The sequence below is a fragment of the Rhinatrema bivittatum genome, chromosome 3 (genome assembly GCF_901001135.1).
Source record: "Rhinatrema bivittatum chromosome 3, aRhiBiv1.1, whole genome shotgun sequence".
Taxonomy (NCBI): domain Eukaryota; kingdom Metazoa; phylum Chordata; class Amphibia; order Gymnophiona; family Rhinatrematidae; genus Rhinatrema; species Rhinatrema bivittatum.
In genome coordinates this window covers 89,427,478-89,445,500 of record NC_042617.1, presented here as the reverse complement: position 1 = coordinate 89,445,500, position 18,023 = coordinate 89,427,478, and the positions used below count along the sequence as shown (strand labels likewise).

General features: G+C 45.8%; 1 protein-coding gene across 1 annotated transcript in view; it reads right to left on the bottom strand.

Annotated features, from left to right (window-relative positions):
* The window catches only part of EML6 (EMAP like 6), an 815,949-nt gene that overhangs the window by 530,316 nt on the left and 267,610 nt on the right, over positions 1–18,023 (bottom strand). The window contains exons 9-11 of the mRNA XM_029593447.1: positions 11,751–12,007; positions 8,290–8,502; positions 7,101–7,277 (exon numbers count right to left, since the gene is read on the bottom strand). Of these exons, the coding sequence (XP_029449307.1) occupies positions 7,101–7,277; positions 8,290–8,502; positions 11,751–12,007 (647 nt within the window). The remainder of the gene's footprint in view (positions 1–7,100; positions 7,278–8,289; positions 8,503–11,750; positions 12,008–18,023) is intronic.

The following is an 18,023-nucleotide window of genomic DNA, read 5'->3' as shown; positions in this document are numbered from 1 at the left end:
AACACTGCACTATGACTACATGTCCCCCAGAGAAATCTAAGATCAGCCAATAAAGCTCTACTAACCATTCCCTCTGTAAAGACAGCAAAACTGACGCAAGTAAGAGAGAGAGCACTATCCCTAGCCGGTCCAATATTATGGAACACACTACCACTCGAAATTAGACTAATGAAAGATCTAAAACTCTTTTAAAAAAAGTTTAAAAACATGGCTCTTCAAAAAAGCTTTTCACAAGGAGAGTGGGGAGTAAGGAATACTAGCGGACAAGAAAGAGAACTCCGGCACACTGATAAAAGTCAACAAATAGCAGTTATCCCTCCTTTATTATTTTTTCTCATACCTAAAGATTAATTTAAGAGTACAGTATTCTCATATATGGTAGAGATGTGTATCGTGTGATCGATCGTCTTAATGATCGATTTCGGCTGGGGGGGGGAGGGAATCGAATCGTGGCGGTTTTGTTTTTGTAAATATCGTGTAAATCGTAAATCGGGGAGGGCGGGAAAACCGGCACACTAAAACATCCCTAAAACCCACCCCGACCCTTTAAAATAAATCCCCCACCCTCCCGAACTCCCCCCAAATGTGTTAAATTACCTGGGGTCCAGTGGGGGGGTCCTGTTGTGATCTTCCACTCTCAGGCTACGGGTGCATTGATAGAAAATGGTGCCGGCGCTACCTTTGCCCTGTTATATGACAGAGCAAAGGTAGCGCCGGCGCCATTTTGGTTCCTATCCCCGACGTCACAAGCGTAGGAGATCGCTCCCGGACCCCCGCTGGACCCCAGGGACTTTTGGCCAGCTTGGGGGGGCCTCCTGGCCCCTATAAGACTTGCCAAAAGTCCAGCGGGGGTCCGGGAACGACCTCCTGCACTTGAATCGTGTTGCCGTACGGCCGGCGCCATTTTGCAAAATGGCGCCGGGCATATTGCAAAATGGCGCTGTCCTGTGAGAACACCTGTTATAGGTAAGCAACATTTGCTTTCTCACAGGACAAGCAGGATGGTAGTCCTCACATATGGGTGAGTACCGAGCTGAGGATGTTCGAGAAATGCACCGAATGTACCCAAGATGTGCAATAGGCAAAAGGAGTGGGGTGGAATTTGGTAACGGGCATCCTGAACCCTAAAGGGCAGGCAGAAAGGTGTTGGTACATCAAGTTGTAAAAAGGTTTCGCCAATCAGACTGGCCGAAGATGGAATCTAGTCTTCCGGCCTTGTCTAAGCAATAATGGGCTGTAAAGGTATGGAGAGAACTCCAGGTAGCAGCCCTGCAAATGTCAGAAAGCGGCACCGAGCGTAGGTGCGCTACTGAAGTCGCCATGGCCCTCAAAGAGTGTGCTTTAACACGGTCTTGAAACGGAATGCCTGCTTGCTGATAGCAAAAAGATATGCAGTCTGCGAACAAGGAGGAGAGAGTCTGCTTACCCACAGGCTGCCCCAATTCGATGGAATGGAAAGAGACAAACAATTGAGTGCCTTTCCTGTGGGCAGCTGTACAGTCTAGATAGATGGCTAGAGCCCGTTTGCAGTCAAGGGTATGCAGAGCCTGTTCTCCAGGATTGGAGTGAGGCCTAGGAAAGAAGGTAGGTAGTATAATGGATTGATTAATGTGAAACTCCGATACTACCTTAGGTAAGAACTTAGGGTGAGTGCGGAGTACTGCCCGGTCCTGCAGAAGTTTAGTATAAGGCGGATAGGTAACTAGGGCCTGTAACTCACTAACTCTGCAAGCAGATATGATTGCCAAAAGAAAAATCACTTTCCATGTGAGATAGGGAAGATCACAGGATTGGAGAGGCTCAAATGGTGGTTTCATGAGCCGACCCAAAACCAGATTGAGGTCCCAAGAAGGGGCCGGAGAGCGTAGTGGAGGCTTGAGGTGAAGCATGCCTTTCAGAAAATGTGTTACGAGGGGTTCTACTGAAATAGGAACATCCCTGACACCTTTATGGAAGGCGGCCACCGCACTGACATGCATTCTGATGGAGGAAGTTTTTAGACCTGATTCTGACAAGTGTCAGAGATGGTCCAGAAACTTCGTGGTGGAACAGGTAAAGGAATCAAGGGATTGAGAAGAACACCATGACTTAAACCTGTTCCATTTGTATACTTTGTATATTTTGTAAGACTTTGCTTCACGGAAGCCTTCCACGAGAATCAGGACACGGGAAACTGGCTCCGAAAGGTTAAGTGGCTGAAGAATTAACCTTTCAACATCCAGGCCATCAGGGACAAAGCTTGCAGATTGGGGTGGCGTAGGCACCCGCCGTTCTGAGTGATCAGAATCGGGTCCATTCCCAAGGGAATGTGCCTGCGAATGGAGAGATCCTGAAGTACTAGATACCACACTTGGTGAGGCCAGTGAGGTGCTATCAGGATCATGCATCCTTTGTCCTGACGTAACTTCACAAGAGTCTTTGAGAGAAGTGGAAGTGGAGGGAATGCATATAGGAGACAGGTTGCCTATGAGAGGGAGAACGCATCTCTTGGCTGTGAGTGTTGGCTGCGAGTGAGAGCGCAAAAGTTCTCTACCTTGCGGTTATGAGGTGACGCAAAGAGGTCTACGCAAGGATGACCACAACGTTGGAATATTGCATCTGCTACTGAGGGGTTGAGGGACCACTCGTGCGGATGGAAAGCGCGACTTAGGTTGTCCGCCAACACATTGTCCACTCCCGGCAAATAGGTGGCCCTGAGGTACATCGAGTGTGAGAGGGCCTCCGCCCATATCTGCGCAGCTTCCTGACACAGTAGGAAGGAGCCCGTCCCTTCCTGTTTGTTGATGTACCACATGGCCACCTGGTTCTCCGTCTGATACAGGATGACTTGATTGGAAAGGCAATCCTGAAATACCCTGATTGCTCGAAGCTCCAGGAAACTGATTTGGTGTTTGGCTTCCTCTGAAGACCAAGTTCCTTGTGTTTGCAAATGGGCCACATGGGCTCCCCAGCCAAGGTTGGAAGCATCGGTGGTGAGAACTATTTGAGGGTCTGGAGCCTGGAAGGGCAGGCCTTGGAGGAGATTGATCTGATTTTTCCACCAGGCTAGAGATTGACGGAGTGAGTCGGTGATGTGGACAGTGGTTGATAAAGGTTGGACGGACTGAGTCCATTGTGACCTTAGTGTCCACTGCATGACTCTCATGGCCAAGCGGGCCATTGGGGTAACCTGTACTGAGGACGCCATGTGTCCCAGTAGGATGAGGAAGTGGCGTGCAGGCGTGCGGCGCTGAGACTGTAGCTGCTGTGTGAAAGAGATGAGAGTTAGAGCTCGCTGTCGAGGCAGAAATGCCTTTGCCTGCAAGGTGTCCAAGTCTGCCCCTATGAATGATAAAGTTTGAGATGGGACTAAGCAGGATTTTGCGTAGATGACGAGAAATCCTAGCGAAGTCAGAGTGTGTAAAGTAAGACGTAGGGATGACAGAACAGCTTGCTGAGTTGGAACCCTGATCAACCAATCGTCTAGATAGGGGTAGACGTGAATACCTTGAGTCCTTAGGAAGGCTGCTACTACTACGGGGCACTTGGTGAAGACTCGTGGTGCAGATGCCAGGCCGAATGGGAGCACTTGATATTGATAGTGCTTGGGGCCTACTAGAAATGTCAGGAGCCTGCGATGAGATGGATTTATCGCAATGTGCGTGTACGCATCTTGGAGATCGAGAAAGCAGAGCCAGTCTCCTCTTTGCAGAAGAGGAAGGAGGGAACCCAAGGTTACCATCTTGAACTGTTCTCGTTGGAGGTACTTGTTGAGGGCACGTAGGTCCAGAATTGGACAAACGCCTCCCGAATATTTGGAGATTAGAAAGTACTGGGAATAGAATCCTAGGCCTTGTTGAGAGTAAGGTACTGGTTCTATTTCTCTGGACTGGAGGAGGAGGGAGACCTCCTGCTCCAGGACTCGTGAGTGGTCAGATGTTCTCCACGCCGGTAGAGGTGGGGAGTCCGGTGGAATGGAGAGAAAGTTCAGGCGATAACCTTGAGAGATTATGGTAAGGACCCACAGGTCTGAGGTGATTGTATGCCACCTGCTGTTGAAATGGCACAATCGACCTCCCACTGGTATGTGAGGCAGTGGAAACTGGCTGCTGCTCTCTATGCAGGAGTCAAAAACCGGAAGCAGGGCCCGGCTGAGAAGCTGCTTGCAGCTTTTGTTTACGAGGTTCACGAGACTGGGCCTTTCGGAAAGGTCTCATGGAATGAGTCCTAGACTGTGGTGGATAGGACTTCTTTGGACGGAAGAATGACCTTTTAGTATCCTTCCTGAAAGGCTGTTTGGAGGAATACTCAGAGGGCATCAGAGAGAGCTGGCGAAGGGTCTCATGATAGTCCTTGAGTTCCGCCACCGAGCGCTGAATCTGTTCCCCAAACAGATTGTCTCCTATGCAGGGCAGATCAGATAATCTGTCTTGTACTTCAGGGCGCAAGTCCGAAGACTTAAGGCAGGCCCATCTTCTTGCCGAAATAGCAGTTGCAGATACCCTGGAAGCGGTGTCAAAGATATCATAAGAAGATCTTATTTCATGCTTCCCTGCCTCACAACCCTTGTGTACTAGGGTTAGAAGTTGTTCTTGGAATTGCTGAGGCAGGGACTCTGCAAAGTCCTGTATCTGCTTGAATAAGACCCTGTTGTACTGGGTCATATTCAGCTGGTAGGAGGCGATCTGAGAGATAAGCATCGATCCCTGGAAGACACGCCGGCCAATGGCATCCAGGAATTTCTGTTGCTTACCTGGGGGAAAGGAAGAGTGGGGTTTTGATCTTTTTGCCCTTTTTTGGGCAGATTCTACAACCACAGATTGGTGATCCAGCTGAGGTTTCTGGAATCCTGGGGCTGACTGGACCAAATAAGTGGTATCAGCTTTTCTGTTGACTGGAGCAACAGAACCAGGGTGTTCCCAGTTCTTTTTGAGGAGATCCAAAAGAACTTGGTGAATAGGGATGGAGGTTATTTCCTTGGGAGCATCCAGGAATTGTAACAGCTTCATCATTTGATGCCTGCCGTCTTGTTCAGTCTGCAATTAGAAGGGAACCAATTCAGACATTTCCTCCACAAAATTTATGAAGGATAGGTCCTCTGGAGGAGAACGCTTCCTGCTTTCAGTAGGAGAAGGTGGCGATGGCAAGTCATCAGTGTCTTGAGAAGAATCGTCGGTCCAGGTGTCATAGGGATCAGTACCTGCCCACCTAGGAGCCTGAGAAGGATGGGATGATGGTATTCCTGAAAGTCCCGGTCTAGGTTCCGAAGGCATCGAGGGAAGTGCTGGGGGCACCGATGAAGGCATCGAGGGCATCGATGGATGGATCGGTGGCACTGATGGGTGGATCGGCATTGATGGTTGAGGCATCGGAAGAACTCCCGATGGAGGAACGCGGAATGGTATTTCCCCTCCCGATGACAGGGTAAGCGAGGAAGGCATCGAGCCATCGGTGACCCAGGATCCATCGGTGGAAAAGCGACTATAAGCACTTCCATCTTCAAGAGCAGAAGTGCCAGTTCTGCCGGAATCGGATCGGTGGTCGGTTCCACAATTGGCACCGGTTTCGGTGGCGGGGGAACTTGAAGTCTGTGCATCGCCTTATCGATGGCCTCCTGAACCATCCGGTCCAGTTCTTAACGGAGACCTAGAGCAAGCAGCCCCAGCTCCGGAAGGGAAGAAGGAGGCAGAGGCATAGCCGGAGGGACCACCGTTAAAGGCGGAGTCGTGGCTCCCGATACTCGTCCGGGTGAGGGTTGCCTCGGTGACCCGGTCGCAGAAAGGGTCGGTGCCCTTTCTGGACGGGGTTTCTTCAATAGCGGCTCAGACGATGGCGAGATCGAAGATTTTCCTTCCTCGATGGTCCGAGACTTGCGGTATCGATGCCGATGTTTCTCTCTATGATCCCCTCAGTCCTGAGGGGAAGTAGCGGTAGTTGAAGGCCGAGAAGTCGTCGACACCGGACGGTCACCGGCCGGTGGCCGATACTGCCGTGAAGTGGACGGTGCTGGTTCAGACGACGTCGATGGAATAGATGGCGTCGGAGTTTGAGAACGGAAGAGAAGTTCCATTTTCTCCATTCTGGCCTTGCGACCTTTTGGAGTCATTAAGGCATGTTTGGTGCAAGTCAGGACATCATGCTCGAACTCGAGACACATTACACAGACTTTATGCGGGTCTGTAATGGACATAGTACGAGTACAGTCCGGGCACCGACGGAACCCCGACGCCATGGCCTTTGAAAAATTTAGCTGCAATAAGGTCGACGGCCAGTAGGCCGCGAGGGCCAAACTCGACGGGAATCGATGTAAACCGGGTAAAACACTTACCGGAGTACCGAGGAGTCAAAAATTCGAAGGAGGGACCCTTGTGGGGTATGAAAGTTTTTAGTAATTCAGTGAGGAAAATTCCTGTCTGGAATATCTGTGGAGCTCCTTAACCCACGTGGCTACTGCTGCACAGAAAAAAGAAGACTGAAGAGGGACCCCTGCTGGCTGCAGGTTTAGTGCCATGCTGGGCATGCCCAGTAGGTGCCAAAGTTCTAGAAACTTTGACAAAAGTGTTCTGTGATTGGGCTCCATCCTGTGATTTCACCCATATGTGAGAACTACCATCCTGCTTGTCCTGTGAGAAAAAAACATCCTAACTGGGCCATAAGCCTAGCTTAACACAAATCAATGAACAGAAGTGCCTTCAGTTATCAGCGTGGAGTAGTTGTTGCAATTTTGGTGAAAAAAAGCAGTAAACTTCAAAGTAGTCAAAAACTGCAAAGCTAGAAAAATTATGAAAGAAAAAGCTAAAGAAAAACTGATGGAAAGGTAGAGTTCAGTTCTTCCCCCATAAAAACAAAACAGGTACTGGGACTCTCCTTCTTGGACGATGAATATAATAAAAACTGAGTATTGATATGGTGTCGCACAAGCCCTCTACCATTACATAGCTGCAAGCTTTTACTAGAAAGCTCTGGGCATTCCAAGTGATAAAGATCACATGATCTATGTTTGTGCCTTCATTGAGGCTGTAACCAGAGGTTACTAATACTCTCAAACCAGCACAAACAACAAGTATCATCATAAGTGTGTTGTGCTATACCTTACAGTTATATTTCTAAAAATCAATTACCAATTATACCCTGAGCTGCTGTTTCAAAGTCAGCATGGGTCATATCTTCTGGAATGAATTTCCACTGGAAAATAGAATGATCAGCACCTCCTGTGGTCAGCACCCACTGAAAATCGTGAGACCAGCGGACATTAGTGACATGTGCTGAGTGGCCAACATATTTTCGATATTTAGCTCCTACATTAAAACAAACAAACAAAAATAAAATTGAATTAATAAATAATTTGTCAACAAAAGCTAGATGAGTATATTAAAATTTATTTTACTAACTTAAAAGCAGAATACAGATATGCCTTGCAAATCCACCCCATTAGAATTCTTACAGTTCAGTCATGCTGTTCATAGGTATTCTATTCACATATTGAGATGCAGATTAATGCTATTTACAGTATGTGACTATGCTTTAACAAGATCTGGTTTAATTTCTACTGTGTTACTGATAAAACATCAGCTCTTGATGCAGGGATAAAAGAACACATTTATGTTATCACACAGTATAATTTTATATTTTACAAATTATTTAGGGGTAAAAATGAAGGTTTACAAATATAAATATTTGTAAGTTTCCTCAACAATCTCTGCTAGCATATACTTCTGAACTATTATAGTATAATATTTAGGGGCAGATTTTCAAAAGGTTACATGTGCCGGGCCTGGCGACGCACGTAAAGCCCCGGGATGCGTGTAAGTCCCAGGGCTTGCAAAAAGGTGCGGGGAGGGGAGGTCTGGGGCGGGGTCAGAGGCTCCCAGCACAATGGCCATTTGCCGCTGTGCCAGGGATCGCGTGCCGGCAGTTGGCCGGCGCTCACAACTTACTTCAGCCCCAGGGCTGAAGTAAGTTTTAAAACAGAAGAAAAACAAAGAAAAAGAAAGGGGGAAAGGGCGGGGGAGGTAGGGAAGTTCCCTCCGAGGTTGCTCCGATTTCAGAGCAGCCTGGGAGGGAACGGGGGAAGGCAGTGCGGCTCAGCGCGGGCTCGGCGCGCGCAAGGTGCACAATTTTGCACCCCCTTGTGGGCGCCGACCCTTGATTTTATAACTTGCGCGTGCATGTTATAAAATCCCATGTCCATGTGTGCACGCCCGATAGGGCTCGCACGTGGACGCGCTTGCGCAAGTTTGAAAATCTATCCCTCAGTGCAAACTAAACTAAATCTAATTGAATAGTCAAAGTAAAACTAAAATGTCTTACCTTTCTTTAGACAAGGAAACCGGAATAATTTAACCAAGCCATAATCATCTCCAGTCACCAGTACTGTGCTACTGTAATTGGCATCTACAGAGTTGATATCTGTAATGTCAGTGTACTTTGGCCAAATTCCACTCACTTCAGGCCCTATCACACAGCTCCAGGAGGCCCAGTGAATCCCTTTGATCTCCTCTTTGTTGGTTAGATGTTTCCCAGCTGAAACCATTTAGGGGGTAATTTGTAACAGCCCACATAAGTTTAAAATAAATTGGCACACAAGTTATACCAATTTTCAGAAGGAAAGCATGTGCATACTTGAAAATTATCCCATCAAAACTACCTGCACACAATTACACCTAATTTGTGTACAAAATGTATTCATGAAAATTTATATGCACACTTTTGAAAATGCAAAAATATGTACATAAATGCAAGCCCCTCCACAATCCTGCCCCCGGGAACACCTTTGCTCAATGCAGGTAAACTTATAAACATGTAGGCTATACACATGTACTGTAAGTTTACCTGTATATTGGGCAGGCAATTTTGTAACAGGTCATTTCTATAGGTAAAGCACTCCCTAACGGGCCAATGCAGTAAAGTGCGCTCAGGCTGAGCGCACTTTTAGCCCCCGTTTGGCTGCGCGTTTTCGATGCACTATTTTTACCCCTTATATAGTAAGGGGTAATAGCGCATGGAAAACGCGCTGCCAACCCCCCCAAAACTAATAGCGCCCGTAACATGCAAATGCATGTTAATGGGCCTATTAGTCATTCCTGCACAATACAGAAAGTAAAATGTGCAGCCAAGCCACATATTTTACTTTCAGAAATTAACGCCTGCCAAACGCAGGCGTTAATTTCGGCCGGCACCGGGAAAGTGTACAGAAAAGCAGAAGAAACTGCTTTTCTGTACACCTTCCGACTTAATATCATAGCGATATTAAGTCAGAGGCCCCAAAAATTAAAAAAAAAAAAAATTAAAAATCTGCCCGCGGGTTGGAAGACGGACGCTCAATTTTGTCGGTATCCGTTATCCAAACCCGTGGCTGTCAGCGGGTTTGAGAACCAACGCCGGTAAAATTGAGCATTGGCTGTCAAACCCGCTGACAGCCGCCGCTCCGGTCCAAAAGGAGGTGCTAGGGATGCGCTAGTGGCCCTAGCGCCTCCTTTTACCACGGGCCCTAATTTGCATATGGGCCGATACTGAATCGCACGCGTCAGGAGAGTGGGTGCTGGCCGGCTCTCCCGCAACTTTTACTGTATCGGCCCGTATGTCAGTTACTATGTATTTGATATTTTAGATTACTCAATTTTAGGTCCTGTTCACTCATTTGTTCTTAGTGTTCATGCAGACAATAAAAAGAACAATCATTTATAATAAACATGAATATAACCAATTAATATTTATTTATTTTTAAAACATATCATGCAACTATTTCCTGTTCTAGGTGGGCTACAGAAATACATTCATAAAAAATACAACAAAATTAAAATAAATAAAATAAAGTTATTGGGTATCTCCTGCTTTTCAGTACTTCATAGCACATTACATTCATATATACCTTAAATATAAAGAGGTCAATATTTAGCGCTACTTAGCCGGATAAGTAGGGACTTATCTGGCTAAGTGGAGGTGACTGAATATCCAGTCTCATTCAGCAGCCACCACTTAGCCAGATAACTACTTACCGGATAAGTTATATCTTCTCAATAGTAGGTTTAATGTTAGTCAGATAAAACTTATCCAGCTAACTAGTGATTTATTTGGAGATATTCAGCAACATAGCTGTGCTGCAGAATATCCCGTGTAAGTTAGCCGGATAAGTTTTATCCGGCTAACTTACTTAGACGTTCATATTTGAATATTTACCCCAAACATATTTTGAGGAATTTACCCTTTACAATTTTTTTTAAACCCACATGGTTTTAAAATCATATTATAATTTAAAATTAGGAAAACCATAACACCAAAATTCCTGAATATAAAAGGTTTACTGGGTCATTCATCAAATCGCGCTAGGAATCTAACGTGTGTTATATCACATGATATATGTGACATTTTGCAAGTCCCTGCCCAGATATCCTCCTCTATTACAATGACCTACTTTGCATACAATTTGAATGCATGAATAATGCAAAGGCATACAAAGGTGGTCATTACTAGACAATTCGATGCAATATTTTATCGTGGCCGACTGAGAAGGTAGTCAGCCGTAATAAAATGACACCTCCTTGGTAAGCGTTAGATATGCGGCATTAGACCCGGGTCCCTAACATGGGTCCCGAGGCTCCCATCACATATTTAAAGTGGCAAGGAAAAAAAAAGAAACAAACTGCAGCCATCAGGGAAGTTGAGCAGGAATCATTGCTGACCCCCATTTCAACACAGGGCTGCTGGTCGAGGTGGCCCCAACTCCCCCAAAATAAAAACAACATTTAGTCTATGCACGGCAGTGGCCCTGGCCTCCCCCCATGTACAATCCCCACCCCCACAATGGACAAGCCCCCCTCCCCCCTCCAGATATTCCCTTATCTTAGCATTAATCCTCCATCAGGGTCAGGTGCATTCTCGCACCCATCCCAATCAGTATTTTCCAAAATGTCCACCGAGGGGAGTAGGGGACTGTCTATTGGGTGACCAGGGGATTGTCCATTGGGGGGGCTGGAGGGGAGAGGGATTGTCTATCATGGGGGCCAGGGGGGCAGGGTGCTTGGACACTGGAGGGGGCCTGCCACGCACATACTTTAAACTGTATTTTTATTTTGGGATAGTAAGGGCCGCCTCAACCAGAAGCCCCGGATTAAAACTGGGGTCAGCAATGACTCCTGCTCAACTCCCCTATTTGGTCATGGTTTATTTTTTGGGTGGCCAGCAGCCTTTAAGATGATGGCAGTCCCATGAGGTTGAGGCCACCATCATCTTAAAGGACCGCCCGCAGCATTCTTTTGTGTTGCAGCTGTGACACAAAAGAATGCACAATTGAGTCACAAAATGTTTTCGGGGGAGGGGCCCCACTATCATGGTGACATCCCCCTGCGATATTGGGAACCCTCCTGCGAGAATACATCGCGGCTTGATGAATCTAAGTAAATGTTTGAATGTATGAAAGTTATGTTGGCAACACTATGTACATTTGAAAATAAAATCCCATCTAGCAACATTCTTCTAGGTATTTCAATATTTCAAGCTACTAAAATCCAATTGTATTAATTTCTAAATATCATTAGCTAAGTTTCAGTAATACAAGGTGATGCACTTCCATATCAGCAATAGACAAAGAACAAGTTGTAATCTGAGAGAAAGCAGTTGAGAGCTGGGACTCTGAAAAAGACAAAACTAGAATAGAAAACAAATATTTTTGTTTCTAAGTTGGAATTTTGTTACTGCTGCCTTGTCCTATTGAAAAGTATCAGAAATCACTGAATATTTAACATATGCACATTAGCATGCTCTGCACTTACATGGCATCTTGTAGAACAGCCTTTCTCCAGAACCATCATTGGTTTGCAGGAATTTGCTGTCCACGGACCAATCAAGATGAGTAATAAAACTAGAAGACTTGCTGCATTCCCCAATTTTCTTGTAACGCTGGGCAACTGCATACACATCTACTAGGCCATCGTTAGAACCCACAGCAAGATAGGATCCATCTGGGGAGAATTTCATTTCATGAATTACCTCCTTTCGGTCTTTGATGTGTACCACCTCTGTCATATCTCTGAAAGTGATACAGAATCCAAATGAAATGAAAACAAATATATATATATATATATATATATATATATATATATATATATACATACACATACACTATCTAAAAATGAGAGCATGAGGGGCAGACAGAAAGGATGATCTCTTAAAATGAAATGGAATCTCATAAGCAATTAACGGATTTCTTAGAGAAGAATGAAATTTTGAGCCCTCATCAATTCGGCTTTCGCCGTGGTCTTAGTACTGAATTACTCCTGATCTCAATGGTCGACTCTATCAAACGAAGTCTTGATAATGGTCAACAGTTTCTTTTAGTTTCACTTGACATCACCTCTGCTTTTGATTCCATCGATCATCAAATTTTACTTTTTCGTCTTCGGGAATGTGGTATTTCAGGAACAGTACTTGATTGGTTTGAGAGTTACCTGTCTGAGCGTTCTCAAGTCATTCGATTTAATAACTCTTGTTCTTTGTCTCAGCAGGTGAAGGTTGGGGTGCCATAGGGTTCAGCCCTTTCGGCAATGTTGTTTAATATATATCTCGCCCCCATTACCAAATTGCTAGCTACCATCTCAGATGGGTATAAGATCTATGCTGATGACATTCAGTTTTATATAAAAGTTCAAAATTCATGGCAGGAAACAGTGAATTCTTTATTCTTGTGTTTGGATACTATTAAGCGATGGTTGAAGCACAATAAGTTGTTGCTAAATACTGGTAAGACCACAATGTTGTTAATTCATCGACCTCATTCCGAACCTTTACAGGACACTATCTCAATAGACAATTTCTCATTTTCTCTTACTAAACCTATCAAGAGTCTAGGCATCATGATTGACTCTACCTTATCTTTTAAACCTCAAATAAAATTGCTGATTAAAACAGGCTTCTTTAAACTTCGGCTGTTAAGAGGCCTTCGTCATTTGTTGTATGACAAAGAGTTTTTGATGGTTGTTCGTGCCATTATTTTTCCGCACATTGACTACTGTAATGGGTTATATATTGGTTTACCGAAGTGTTTAATTCAATCAGTACAACTTTTGCTAAACTCAGCTGCCAGGCTGGTTTCTCACACAAAGCGCTTTGAAAAGACCTCGCCAACCCTATGTAGACTTAACTGGTTACCAGTGAATGAACGTATAGTGTTCAAAATAGGCATGTTAGTGTACAAGCTTCGTGCGTCAGATTCTACCTTTTGGTTTAATGTACTGTTACGGATTTATAATCCAGTTAGATGTTTGAGATCTTCACAATTTAATTTGCTAGAGATTCCCTCAATTCGCCATGCCCGTTTATCCTGTACTAGGGAGACTTCTTTCTCCATTGCGGCACCCATTCAATGGAACCTTCTTCCTTTTGACCTCAGATCTTTAGAAGATGTTAAAAAATTTAAAACGGCATTTAAGGAATATCTGCTTCATCGTGCGTTCAATGACAAATGAGGCTGCATGAATGTTCTTAATCTGCTCATTAAAAGATATATGACGATTTATTAATTGAATATTCAATTTTTGGAATATGCTCTTATGTCTAAAATAGTAAATGTACCATTAATATTTGGTATTTTGCGGCTTGGTTTCTGTGAAGCTGAAATCTGTTGTTTGTATTTTATTTTGTTTTTATTATGTATGTACCCTTGTATATCGCCTAGGCCTTGTTAAGTGTTAGGCGATTAATAAATTTTAATAAATGAAATGAAAAATGAAAGTCACTGACAAATAGATAGGAAAGTATAGATTAAAACAAATCATATTGGAGGTTCATATAGTAAAGCAGTAACATCCCAGCAGATATAACATGCTATCATTTAGTTATGTTAGATCTTCACTATTGGACTAATTTTAAATGGCAGTCATGCATAAAAACCAGGAGATACACGCATGGCCAGGCCATGCACATACCTCCCCGGTAGGCAACGAAAATTGGCATGCTGAAAAGGGGGCGGGGTTGGGGCAGGGTCTGAATGGGGCATGCGCGAGTCGGTTCACCACTATTGGGCGCTGACCCACTGAAGTGCACACCAGCAGCTGGCCGGCCTGTGCAACCTACTTCTGCTCCAGAGAGCAGATAAGTATAAAAACAAAAAAAAAAAAAAAGAGGAGTTTCAGGGATCAGGGAAGATAAGGGAAAAGGGAGGCAGGTTAGATAGGGGGTTTAAGAAGTCCCCTCCCATTCAGCTCCTTTATTGGACCGGACTGGGAGGGAAATGGGGAAAGGCCTAGTCTGTCACTGCGCATGTACTAAAATTCCCCCCTTGCATGTGTGAGTCGGCATTCGCGCTCACATGCGTGCGCCAATATAAAATCGGGCACACATGTGAGCGTGGATAGCTGATTTTATAACATGTGCACGTCAACGCACGCATGTTATAAAATCAGCGCATTGATGTGCACATGCCTGGAACTGCGAGCACTTGGACGACCATGCAGGAGTTTAATAATTCACCTTTATGGGGCTAATTTTCAAATAATCTACATAGTTATAAAGTACATGGGTGCCTTTAGTATGTTACCTTGTTATCTATGCTAATTCTCAAACAAAAACAAAACAGGTAATTTCTCTTTGAAAATTAGTGTTAAGTACTTGCAATAAACTCCAGGAAGTGGGTGGAGAAATTAACAAAAATCTGCTAAATAAGGCAGAAAAAATGTTCAAGAAGAGAAGAAAGCTGAGGGAGATAGACTGGAAAGCTATTAGCACAAATGCTCATAGTCTGGGCAATAAAATCCCAGATCTGCAAGCCCTAATGGTGGAGGAGGACTTGGATATAGCAAATGTTGCTTACCTGATGTAACAGGTGTTCTCACAGGACAGCAGGATGTTAGTCCTCACAAATGGGTGACATCGAGGATGGAGCCCACCACGGAAAACTTCTGTCAAAGTTTAAACAGAACTTTGACTGGCCCCTACTGGGCATGCCCAGCAAGGCACTGACCCTGCAGCCAGCAGGGGTCTCCCTCCAGTCTGATTTTCAAAGCTACAGGCAGTGCCTAAAAAGTAAAAACAAAACGAACCCAACACCGCGGGGTGGCGGGCGGGTTTCGTGAGGACTAACATCCTGCTGTCCTGTGAGAACACCTGTTACATCAGGTAAGCAACATTTGCTTTCTCACAGGACAAGCAGGATGGTTGTCCTCACAAATGGGTGAGTACCGAGCTGAGGATGTCCCGACTTGCACCAAATGCACCCAACGACGTGCAAGAGGCACAACAACTGGGGTGGAATTTGGTAAGGGCATCCGCACCCTACCGGGAAGGTGGAAGGGTGTTGGTACATCATGTTGGAAAAAGGTTACGCAAGACAGATTGGCCGAAGATGGAGTCCTGTCTTCCAGCTTTGTCCAAACAATAGTGGGCTGCAAAAGTATGGAGAGAACTCCAGGTTGCAGCTTTGCAGATGTCAGGAAGCGGCACCGATCGAAGGTGTGCCACCGAAGTCGCCATGGCCCTCACAGAGTGTGCTTTTACACGGTCTTGAAAAGGAATGCCAGCTTGCTGATAGCAAAAAGAAATGCAGTCCGCCAACCAGGAGGAAAGAGCCTGCTTACCCACAGGTTGTCCTAACTTGTTAGGATGGAAAGAGACGAATAATTGAGTGCTCTTCCTGTGAGAAACTGTACGGTCTAGATAAAAAGCTAGAGCCCGTTTACAGTCTAGGGTATGCAGAGTCTGTTCCCCGGAGTTGGAGTGGGGCCTGGGAAAAAAGATAGGTAGTATGATGGATTGATTAATATGAAACTCAGAAACTACCTTAGGTAAAAATTTAGGGTGAGTGCGGAGTACCGCCCGGTCCTACAGGAGTTTAGTGTAAGGCGGATAGGTGACTAAGGCCTGTAACTCACTAACCCTGCGAGCTGAAGTGACAGCTAAAAGGAATAATACCTTCCATGTGAGATACTTTAATTCACAGGAGTGTAGAGGTTCGAAAGGTGGTTTCATGAGCCGACCAAGAACCAGATTAAGGTCCCAAGATGGGGCCGGAGGACGTAAGGGTGGCTTCAGATGGAGCAAGCCTTTAAGAAAGCGTGTTACCAGGGGTTGTACTGAAATAGGGACACCCTGTATGCCTTTATGGAAAGCGGCTATCGCACTGACATGCATCCTAATGGAAGAGGTTTTAAGACCCGATTCCGATAGATGCCATAAATAGTCCAAGAACTTAGAGATTGGACAGGAAAGGGGATCAAGGGACTGGGAAGTGCACCAAGATGTGTACCTTTTCCATTTAAACGAATAGGATCTTCTGGTGGAGGGCTTTCGTGAAGCTATCAGGACACGAGAAACCGAATCCGAAAGGTTAAAAGGCTGAAGGACTAACCTTTCAACATCCATGCCGTCAGGGACAAGGCTTGGAGGTTGGGATGGAGGAGGCATCAGTCGTTCTGAGTGAGCAGATGCGGATCCGTTCCCAGAGGGATGTGCCTGCGGATGGAGAGATCCTGAAGAATGGGAAACCACACCTGGCGTGGCCAGTGGGGTGCTATCAGGATCATGGTTCCTCCGTCCTGGCGAAGCTTCACGAGAGTCCTTGACAGAAGAGGAAGTGGAGGGAATGCATAGAGCAGACCTGATGTCCACTTGAGGGAGAAAGCATCCCTCGGCCGAGAGTGCTGGCTCCGAATGAGAGAGCAGTAATTGTCTACTTTGTGGTTCTGAGGGGACGCAAAGAGATCTATGTCGGGATAACCCCACTTGTGAAATAGAGAGGTCGCTACCAGAGGATCGAGTGACCACTCGTGTGGTTGGAAGACCCGGCTCAGCTGATCTGCCAATACATTGTCTACTCCCGGCAGGTAAGTGGCCCTGAGGTACATGGAGTGGGAGAGGGCTTCTGCCCAAATCTGCGCAGCTTCCTGACACAGAAGGAAAGAGCCTGTGCCTCCCTGCTTGTTTATGTACCACATGGCCACTTGGTTGTCTGTCTGGATTAAGATTATCTGATTCGAAAGACGATCTTTGAACGCTCTGAGCGCGTAACGGATTGCTCGAAGTTCAAAAAAATTTATCTGGTGTTCGGCTTCCTCTGGTGACCATAACCCTTGGGTTTGGAAATCATCCACATGAGTCCCCCAACCGATGTGGGAAGCGTCGGTGGTCAGGATTACTTGTGGATCTGGTAGGAGAAAAGGTAAGCCCTGAAGGAGATTGATTTGAGTCGTCCACCAGGTTAAAGACAGGCGAAGCGCTTGTGTAACTGCGACTATGGAGGACAGGCACTGAGAAGCTTGAATCCATTGGTGTCGCAGAGTCCATTGTGTTACTCTCATGGCTAGTCGGGTCATGGGAGTGACTTGAACTGAGGATGCCATGTGTCCTAGGAGAATGAGGAATTGGCGAGCCGTGGCCGTGTCCTGAGACTGGAGCTGGCGAGCTAGGGACATGAGAGTTTGGACCCGCTGCAGCGGAAGGTAAGCCTTTGCCTGTAAGGTGTCCAAGTCTGCCCCAATGAAAGATAAGGTTTGAGATGGGACTAAGCAAGATTTCTCGTAATTGACAAGAAACCCTAAGGAAAGGAGTGTGTTGATTGTCAATTTTAGGGAGGAGTGGGCAATCTGAGGGGTGGAGGCCCTGATTAGCCAATCGTCCAGATAGGGGTAGACGTGGACACCTTCCTTCCTGAGGAATGCTGCTACCACTACGAGGCATTTGGTGAAGACTCGTGGAGCAGATTCCAGACCGAAAGGTAGTACTCGGTATTGATAATGGTCGCGGCCTACCAGAAACCGCAGATACTTGCGATGGGATTGTGTTATTGCAATGTGGGTATAAGCATCCTTTAGGTCGAGGGAGCACAGCCAATCCCCCCTTTGCAGCAGAGGGAGTAGCGCACCTAGGGTTACCATCTTGAACTTTTCTTTTTGAAGGTACTTGTTGAGGGCCCGAAGGTCCAAAATGGGACGTAGCCCCCCTGAATTCTTTGGAATTAGGAAGTACCTGGAGTAGAATCCCTTGCCTCGTTGAGAGGGAGGGACGGGTTCTATAGCATTTGATTGCAAAAGAAGGAATACTTCCTGTTGTAATTG